General features: G+C 33.9%; 2 protein-coding genes across 2 annotated transcripts in view; one reads left to right on the top strand and one right to left on the bottom strand.

Moving 5' to 3' along the window:
* Nucleotides 1–4,271: 4,271 nt before the first annotated feature.
* Nucleotides 4,272–8,117, top strand: LOC149779128 (melatonin receptor pdcr-1-like). The gene has a single exon (XM_089939679.1). It carries the CDS (start codon nt 4,588–4,590, stop codon nt 5,581–5,583), a length of 996 nt encoding a protein of 331 aa, XP_089795805.1. The 5' UTR covers nt 4,272–4,587; the 3' UTR covers nt 5,584–8,117.
* Nucleotides 8,118–10,031: 1,914 nt separating this feature from the next.
* Nucleotides 10,032–10,640, bottom strand: part of LOC149779127 (uncharacterized) — a 21,189-nt gene continuing 20,580 nt past the window's right edge. The window contains exon 21 of the mRNA XM_089938400.1: nt 10,032–10,108. Coding sequence (XP_089794526.1) covers nt 10,032–10,108 — 77 coding nt within the window. The remainder of the gene's footprint in view (nt 10,109–10,640) is intronic.

Genomic DNA, 10,640 nt, shown 5'->3' with positions numbered 1-10,640 from the left:
CTGTAATTACTATGAACCACATGAACTTATTTCCTATAATACTGGAGCAATTCTCCTATTATTTAATTGTGTGGAGCCATCTATATTTTATTTAATCACTGTAATTACTATGAACCACATGAACTTATTTCCTTTAATACTGGAGCAATTCTCCTATTATTTAATTGTGTGGAGCCATCTATATTTAATTTAATCACTGTAATTACTATGAACTACATGAACTTATTTCCTATAACACTGGAGCAATTATCCAATTATTTAATTGTGTGGAGCCATCTTTATTTAATTTAATCACTGTAATTACTATGAACCACATGAACTTATTTCCTATAATACTGGAGCAATTCTCCTATTATTTAATTGTATGGAGCCATCTATATTTAATTTAATCACTGTAATTACTATGAACCACATGAACTTATTTCCTATAATACTGGAGCAATTCTCCTATTATTTAATTGTATGGAGCCATCTATATGTAACATAATCACTGTAATTACTATGAAATGTATGAACTGATTTCCTAAAAGGATTAAGACAATTGTGCTCTTGTGTAATTGTATGGAGACAACTATGTTTAATATAATCACCATTATTACAGTTGAGCAGTAATTAAATTACATCGTCGTTCCTGTTAGACTGAACATATTCCACTAGATACATGGTACAGTAAAATTAAGGTGTATTAAGAAACATTGCCTGCAGTAATTGTGTGAATGGATGAATTATTTAGGTTTTCTCATCAACTTTAATATAAGATCCAAACTTTTGGTGAAGTTGATTTAGCAAAAAAGGAGCATTATTTGGTGAGAAAAAAAAAAAGAAATATCTGGCATGTGTTCATGTTGGTTATCAAATATAAATTAAAAAAAACATTGGAAAGTGACTGCAGTAAGGAAATCATTGGTGTCTGATCATTGCCTATATTTTATACATATATAATTTGAACCAACTGGTTACAATATTCCTGAGAAATACTTCTCCAAAGCTTGAAACCATCAATACCAGATTTCTTGGAGCCAAGAGGCAAAGTTTTATTACCCTGATATCATTATCCTTCATCTTAGAACTTGGATATAACATCCTCTTGCTTAACAATCTGCACTTAGAGTTACCTGATATATTTGCTTAGAAGTCAAGTCTAAATGCAGATTGCACAGATCAGATCTACCATCGCATAATTTGCCAGCAGATATGGGTCTATGCAGTTTGTTAGGAGTAATAAGAAGAACATACTGACTAGACTTGGATCTGTCAGCACAATATTTGTCAGTGGTAGACCAGGGTCTATGTTATTTGCAGTTGGACTGAGCTTATGAAGAAGTATATTTGGTTTGCAGACATCAGAACCAAGATATGATATTTTTCTTTTCAATGTACTCCAGTGAGTGATTATCAGAAATTGGATTGAGGACTATCACAGTTGCCTATTTCCTGGTCTTATGTTTGCCTCTCTGCCAGTTTGCCATTAATTCCCTAAACTTGTGTCAGGAGATATTATTTGTGACTGTGACCTTTTCCAATTGGATTTCAAAATTTGTTATGCTTCCAATGCCAGGTACCTAAATATTTGCTGTCGACTTTAACAATAAAAAGAAAGGCACCAGTATTATTATGCTGGTTTTAATTATAAAAATCAAAATGTTGACATTTTTCATTTTTACAAAAAGTAGTTAAATATAAAGAAAAGTAAAGCACATTTAAACCAGAAAAAAAGCATAATCATCCTTTTAAAATAAAACTGAAAGAGGACAGTGGAATGCCATGAATGAAAGTTTTCAGAAAGGAAAGTTTATCCACTTAAATTATAACCTTATATCCTTACATATGTCAGGTTTAACAGTAATCAACATAGGTCCAGATCTGCCAGTGAATTATCCATAGCAAGGTCAGTGACTATATCATTTGTACTGCAGATTAGTCTTTACAGATCGCATAGACCCAGATCTATCATCACATTATGTGACAGCAGATGGGGGTCTGTGATATTTGTAGTTGGATCTGACTTTTATATATGGTACATTATGAAGGGTTTTTTGTCAGACTAGAATTAGATAATGGGAGTTTTAAAAACAGTGCCACCATAATTTGTATCACCAGAAGATGAAATGATGATACTGTCAAGTTTTGGGAGTGAAACTTATTTTCTGTACAAAATAGTCATGCAGGTTTTCAATGCGACAGAAATATTTTACTAAGCAGTATACAAAAGTTATTATCCAAGACAAAAACTGCAGATAAATCTGAATTATTTTGCCAAGGAAAGTCATTCTTGAAGTTCATTTTAACATGCTATATAATGTATTAAATGCAGTGTCAAACACAGCTTTTATTCCAGTCACTGGACTGTTCCATAACTGGAGCTATTAGATTCTCTGATGACATTGTTTGTTTTATTTAGTTCCATGATCCATCTTGGACACATGACTGTCATACATGTAACAAGTGCATTCCAACTGCAAACTGCACAGACCCATATCTGTCATTGTATAATGTGTTGGTATCTCTGAGTCTGTATTTTGTTAGGAGAAATCAGTAGAACAAACTGGCATACGTGACAGCAGAGCATGGTCTGTGTTTTTTTGCAGTTGGGGTCAACTTTAACGTGGATATATAAGGTGTATTGTATTGACATTTCCTTGAGAGTTGTCTTCTCAAGGAGAAGAATTAATCAGAGCAATATTTTGTCACTGCATACCTATTATTAGACTGGTTTCCGGTAACACATTGGCATATTGGAAGCAGAACATGTTTAGTCAAATAGCTGTGATGCATTCAGGTTCATACTGACAGGAATATCAGGTATCGTTTAAAAGGATTTAAAAAATTCACAGATATAAAACATGGTACAATTTAGAAAGAAGGCAGTTTTGTCAATGAAGGTTGTTGCATATTGCATGATGATGTTGATTTGTTCTTGAAGGAAGGCATTTGTGTGATTCTTCTGTGTAACTTGTTCACAAAGAAAGGCTTTTTGTGGTTCTTAACTATAACAAAGTACACAGATTGATTTGGGAGCTGTGTCTTGCACAAAGCAAATAGAATCAAAATCAATCAGGATATCTCGTTTAACGCTTTCATTTTGAGGCTTTTAGTCATCTAGATAATTGCATTATTTTTCGCTTTCTATTTATTCTATATCAGGTGGAAATATATTTCAACAGTTTCTGATAAATACTGGAAACAAGATAAATGTTGGAAACAAGATAGATATTGGAAACAAGATAGATGCTGGAAACAAAATAAATGTTGAAAACAAAATAGATGATGGAATCCAAATAGATATTGGAAAGAAGACTGTTGTTGGAAATGAGAGATATTGGAAACAAGATAAATGTTGGAAACGAAATAGATTTTGGAAACAAAATGGCTGTTGGAAACAAGGTAACTATTGGAAACAAGATAGATGTTGGAAACAAGATAGATTTTAGAAATAAGATAGATATTGGAAACAAGATAGATACTGGAAACATAGATGTTGGAAACAAGATAGATATTGGAAACAAGAAAAGCCTTGTTATTGGGTAAAGAAGTTGTAGATGAACCTTTGAATAGTTCAGAGTGTAAAATATTTTTAATTTTGTCTTACTTGCTCAGATTTTATCTGAGTTAAGCATGAAGGAGAGCCAGAGATCAGATCCTTCACTGCATTATTCTTGCATTCACATTATCAGAATAACTGTATGCCTGTGACAACCAACAGTTCCTATTGATCTCAGTGTATTGGGAACAGTTCATGATGCTTGAAGCAAGATTGAATCAAGACCAATCATGTGAATTCCTGATCAATGGAACTGTTCTCTAACATTGTTTGTTGTGCTGAGGCTAACGTCTTTTTTGTTTTGTGCTTTTATACTTTCAGAATATACTGAAAACCTTATGATAGAGTGGCAGTAGTAATGGCAGTTGAAAACAGTTTGTAATAGTAGTTAAAGTTGACTTTATTACCAGGATAGCTATTAGTGCAGCGTTATTGTTTAGATTTTTATAGATGGGTTACAAGATACAGTTCTCACTAGCAGCTGGCAGCCAGCATAAGCACTTTTTGTTTTGCCAATTGCAACAGTTTAGCTGTTTTTGTTAGATTTTTGCACTGACTGAACCCTGTTTACTTCAAAAGAAGGATGGGTAGGTTTAAATATAGGCTGAGAAGTGGTCAGATAAATCAGCTTCCAGATTCGTATTTGATCTAATCAGATAATTGCTATATTTAACTAATTATTACTTTTATTTGGGCTAATGGACTATTAATGAATATTTCAGCTCAACCATTCAAAGACCAGACCAGTCCTGCTGTAGAAGCTATTTGTGGAGAGATGTGTAAAAATGTGACACTGTTTACCTGTATATTTAATTTGTTTTTACATACGTCAGATGACAATATTGTGTAAGGTATGAAAGCATAATTCTGCCATATTGATCAGTATTATTACCTCTGTTTGAATCTGGAACAATTATTAAAATAGCAAAAAGGTATAACAGCATTACTACACAGAAATTGGACTTCCCTTGTTCTTTTATTCTTTGGATTCATGATTGACGCCCAGTGAATTAAGGAGCCCATAGGCTGATATCGATGCTGAAGCCATGAATATAGGAGTATTAATTGAGACAATATTTATTTGTCTGTTTTTGATCTTGACTGTTGTGACAAATACAGTCATTCTTTGTGTAGCCACATGGACAGAATCGTTACGCAATGTGAACAAAGTGTATTTGTATTCCATGACATATGCAGACCTTGGACTGGGTTTGTTCATTATGCCTTTTGCTGTGTACTGCTCCATAATTTATCAGTCTGGAAATATGCGCATCAATCCCTATTTGTGTCATATTCAAGCATACAGCACTATGATATTTATCCTGGCCAGCCTTTATTCCATGGCTTGGATTAACGTCGACCATTACCTTGCGTTAAGAAAACCTGAAAGATATAACCTGAAGATGTCACGACCACGTTCTCTTTGTTGGATAATTTTTGCCTGGATTGCAGCCATAAGCTTTTGTTTACCACCGTTACTATCATTACTCTCATGGTTCCAGGAACAAGAGTTCAACAATTCAGTTTTTATCTGTACCGTGCAGATTAAGTCCGAGACACCCTACTTCATTACAGCAGGTGCCCTCGTCTTATTCCCAGCATTCTTGTGTTTGTCAGTCACAAATGCATATCTCTTTACTCCATTCTTCAAAAAAAAAGAAAAAATGTATAAAGTTGTATTATTAGAGGTGTCAACAAGGCCTAAAAATTACCACATTAATTTTGTTATTTCCATAATTTTTGTTGGTTCATGGATGCCATGGTGTATGGTGAAAGCTTGTGAGTTATTTGGAACAAATATCCCAGCAGCTTTAAGTTTTTGTTCCTTTTGGCTAGCAATGGGGAATGCCTATTACAAGTTTTTTGTATATGTATGTATGAGTTCAGAGTTTAGAAGGGGTATTAATGTCTTTTTTCAGCAGGCATCATGCATATGTAATTGTGGAAGAATTCATTTGTGCTTTCATCCTGAAAATTTTTCAGTTAATCTCATACCTGGTGCATGTCTCAAGCCTTCACAAGCAGATCAAACACCTGTGTAACTTTTGTCCTCAAACTATTGAACTATTTTGCCATGGAGAAAAAGAGAGTAGAAAAATCTGGGTTTTGCAGGATATTTATGGACTGGAGAAAGGCTGTAGAATATGAAACTGTGATAAGTGTATGAGGATGAGAGAGAGAAAGAGATGGAAGTAGTTTCTAGAATGCATATTGTTACCTGCTAAGGCCATTTGCAGTTGATGAAACTTAAAATAGATAACTTTTGTGGCAAAATAATTTTGTTTTACTCCTGAGCATTTGACCTTTTCACAAGGTCTTTATCAGAAGAACTCTATTGCCACTGAAGTTGCATAATGAACTAATGTTGATAAAATCCTTCGGCCACTTGGGGCCCCCGGATCGATAAAGATAACTATAAAGATAACAATAAGATAACACATTCCTACTTCTCTGGCACTTTTAACAATAGCAGATGTGGGTCTGCAGTGTTTTGCTGCATGATGATGTACACTCGATATGATGGCAGATTTGGGTTTCCAGTCTTGCTTGTTATACACTTGATACATTGGCAGAGTTAGGTCTATAGTGTGTTTGCTGTATTGTGATCATTATACACTCAGACATACAATGGCAGATTTGTGTCTACACTGTCTTTGCTCTATGATGATCATTATACACTCAGACATACAATGGCAGATTTGTGTCTACACTGTCTTTGCTCTATGATGATCATTATACACTCAGACATACAATGGCAGATTTGTGTCTACACTGTCTTTGCTCTATGATGATCATTATACACTCAGACATACAATGGCAGATTTGTGTCTACACTGTCTTTGCTCTATGATGATCATTATACACTTTATGAAGTGGCATATATGGGTCTACATTGTTTTTTCTGTATGATGATTGTAATACACTTATGCAGTGGCAGAATTTTATGGGTCAACATTGTTTTTTCTGTATGATGATTGTAACACACTTTGGCTCAGCAATGTTTGCCATATGATGAATTTTAACTAACTGTGGTATATATTATTATATGTACTATATTTGGATATGTGGATCTATTAAAAGCAGTTTTGTTAAAGGAAATGACCTTGAGGCAAAGTTTGTTCATTATTTATTTTAGAAGTTTAACAAGGTACACATGATCTGCAACATAATGACGTGCTAACATCTGCCCATAATGGCTAGTCAATTTGCACCATATATGTAATCTTTATAAATTCAATTACTAATAATTTCCTTATGTTTTATCTAAATTGTGTGAAAGTGTCAACATCAAATGAAGATATACCCTGCATACATGTTAATATGTAGATTGAATGCACAAACTGCACAGACCCATATCTGTCATTGCACAATGTGCCAGCAGATCTGGCTCTTTACAGTTAATTAGGTTTAGTCAGAAGAACATTTACCCTGATTTCATTATGCAACTGCAAATTAGTATCTGCATTTTATGTTGTACTGTTTGTAGTTGGGTTTGTAATTGAGTATATATATATTAACTGTATCAGATTGAGAAATTGTTCAAATGAAAAACTTCGGGTTTTACATAAAATGCTAATGAATGTGCATTGCTACCTAGATTGTGACTATTCACCGGTTATATTCAGAGAACCATTTTTATCTTTTTATCCAAATTGTGGCTATTCACCATTTATGTTCAGAAAGTCATTGTTATCTGGATTGTGATTATTCATCAGTCATTTTCAGAAGGTCATTGTATGTAGATTGTGGCTATTCACCATTTATGTTCAGAAAGCCATTGTTATCTTTTTATCTAGATTGTTGCTATTCACCAATTATATTCAGAAGACCATTGTTATCTAGATATTCACCAGTTATATTCAGAAGACCATTGTTATCTAGATTATTGCTATTCACCAATTATATTCAGAAGACCATTGTTATCTAGATTGTGACTATTCATCAGTTATATTCAGAAGTCCATTGTTATCTAGATTGTGACTATTCATCAGTTATATTCAGAAGACCATTGTTATCTAGATTGTGACTATTCATCAGTTATATTCAGAAGGTCAGTACTTGATTGGAAACATATTATTATGAATTTGAATGTGGAAATCTTACTTCATCAAGTGTGGAAAATAATTCCGTAGTGAAATATTTACAAATCAGAGTTGTCATAGCTTTATTTTGTTAAAATGTGCAGAAAAGAACTACTGGCACTGCAAATGACAGGCAGGGCTTTATTTTATTTTAACTCTTATGGTTAGAGAGCAATATGAAGGGGCTATATCATTATCTGACATCCATCTAGCATTCATTAGCATTTGAAATCACTTCTCCTTCAGAACAACTTGAGTCGTAAAACCTGGCATACTGTTTCATCCTGATGCTTATCTTGTTGGTTCTAAATGAAAATATTGCCCCACAAAGCTGCACAGTAGGGCTATCATGGCAGCCATCTTGAAAATCTTATTATTTACTACTTTAGCTAAATGGGTGGTATAGTGGCATTAGGTTTTCAATAATAGATCTTTATGACTTTTTGATGGTCCTAAATAAACCTGGTTCATGTCTGACATCAACCACCTTCAAATGTTTGTTTTTGCTTCTTTTTTGAATGAATTTTCATATTGACGTGGAATTTTCACTAAAAGACTATATGTAAATGATCCTCAAAAAAACTGATGTGGTTTGATATTCTGTATGGCCACCATGGCCACCATCCTGAAATCTTAATCATTACTTCTGCTGAAAAACAGATATAAAAATTGGTTTTCATCACAAGTCTTTACACATTATAAAGAAATGGTGCTGATTTGATATCCAACAAATTAGCTGTCATGGCAAACTTCTTTAAATATCCAACATGGCTGTCATGGCAAACTTCTTTAAAATCTTGTCAGCAGACCAGAAACAAATATCTGAACATTCACATCAGAATATTTTTTGTTAATATTTAGATAGAAATGGGTATTCAAATATTTGTTTCTTTACCTAACAAGTTTTGCAGCATTTTATAAAAGACACAATCAGTGCAAATTTCAAACTGTGGAACATTGTTTTAATTAACAGGGTGGGGTGGTGTCAAAAGTCAATTCTGCTAAGTGACCTGAAATTCAAACTTCCACTCACAAAGTAATTATAATGTCACAATTCTGAATAGTCATTTTACTTACATCACCATTTCTACTCTTTGTTATTCATGCGTTCTTGAAATTATAATGTGTAATACTGCAAATTTACAAAGAACTTGGTATGTTTTTGGGTTGTGGTTTGTGGTATTGTGGTTTTATCACCAATTTTAAGTACCTGATATGCTATACTTTGCAGCTAGTATATTTTAGTGGAGGATAAACCTGGTAAAGCCCCAGGAAGAACCACCAACCAATGGGAAACTACTGCCAACTTCTCACGTACCCATGTTGGCTGAGCCAAGACTTGACCCCATGCAGGCAGAGGTGAGGTGTCAGTGAATTGCAAAGTCAAGTGCTGGTGCCAACCATGGGTTCCGCTTATGTGGAAGGGAATGTTGTGTTAAGTTCATCATCTGCAGCCTTTATGTGTCAGTCAACAATGCAAATTTAACTGAACAGAATAGGCCTCATGCCAGAGTAATTATCATCGTCAATAAACCACTATTTAGAAAATTCTTTGAGATACTTCCCACATTTAACTGAGTAAGTAATCAAGAATTACTGCCCTTCTTTATCTTTTGTACTTCTTCAGCTGCAATGGAACCTTTTTATAACGATTTTGGAAAAAGACCCACATTGATTTGATTTTCAGTCAAAAACTGCCCTGCCTCAAATTGTTGAAAAACGTCTAAAATTTCATCTACAGGTGTAATTGAATATAGCCTGACTTTAAAGAATTTTCAGTATGGTTTGTTGGTGGTAGCGATGGAGATCTGAAAACTGTATTAACATTGATAAACTTACAGATCCAATACATTCAGTAAATAATCTAATAGGAAACGTTTGTATTAATTCAGCCTCTGAATTATAGCTACTTTTTCTGTCTAGATTGCAATATTGAATTTTTATTGAAAAACTAAATGTGGTACATAATTGTTCCTTAGTAAAAATGTGTAGGTATGACCTCCCAATATGGCCGCTATGGTGAAAATCTGGTTAAAGATCCAGAGAAAGATTGAGTGATTTAGGAAATAAACACTTCAGACAGTACCGTAACGTAGTTGTTTTTGTAATAAAATAATCCTTTGCCAGAAATCGTGAAAATCATATGGCTTAACTCAGCCTCTTGAACAGATGGTAAGATTGTCATGGACTTGTCACTAAAACACAGTAACAGTATATGTTACTGAATGAAAATGGTACCAATTTAACCTCTGTTGTGTTATTAACTTAAAACATAAAGATGAGATGCCAGGTTCTATCAGTAACTTTAATATATACAAGTGACTACTGTGAGGTCATATCACAGAGTGCAATCGGAGAGCCACACAATGTAGATAGTACCAGAGGAAGTTTGACTCGTGTACTTTTGGTCAGTTACACATGTATAATGTTACATCCTCTAACATTGTAACCACAGTAGCCATCTCATACATTCTTATTACTACTCCTGTTGAATGAATTATAGTATTAAATGCAAATGGTACAGTCAGTATGACCACCATAGCCGCCATCTTGTATTGCTACTCATTCAAAATGTAGAGCCATGTTAACATAGAATTTTCACCAAAAGGCTAATTATTACATATAGGTTTGAGGTCCTGAATGAAAAGAATACTGATATGACCCCAAATATGGTTGCCACAATTAATATATTAAATATTTTGCCAATAATTTCCTTGAATGGATGTCATATCAGCATGGCTTTCACCAAAAGTGTCACAGTGGTTAATTTGAAAATCATATTGCTAAGAATATCAGAGATGGTTTCAAAACTCAGTAGTCAAAAGGAAGAAAATGTCTTATTCTGAATTCCTGGAAATTCTTTATGGATGGACAATAGAGCAGCCATCCCTTCGAGGGACTCTTGTTCAGTGAACAAGTTGATAGCACTTTGATATTAATTTCAAGGTCAAAGGTCTTGAGTCAGGTTTTTACCATAGCAGCCATATTGGGAGGTCATACCTACACATTTTTAAGCA

The sequence above is a fragment of the Sinohyriopsis cumingii genome, chromosome 17 (genome assembly GCF_028554795.1).
Source record: "Sinohyriopsis cumingii isolate HCF-2022 chromosome 17, ASM2855479v2, whole genome shotgun sequence".
Classification (NCBI taxonomy): domain Eukaryota; kingdom Metazoa; phylum Mollusca; class Bivalvia; order Unionida; family Unionidae; genus Sinohyriopsis; species Sinohyriopsis cumingii.
This window is presented reverse-complemented; position numbering and strand designations above follow the sequence as displayed.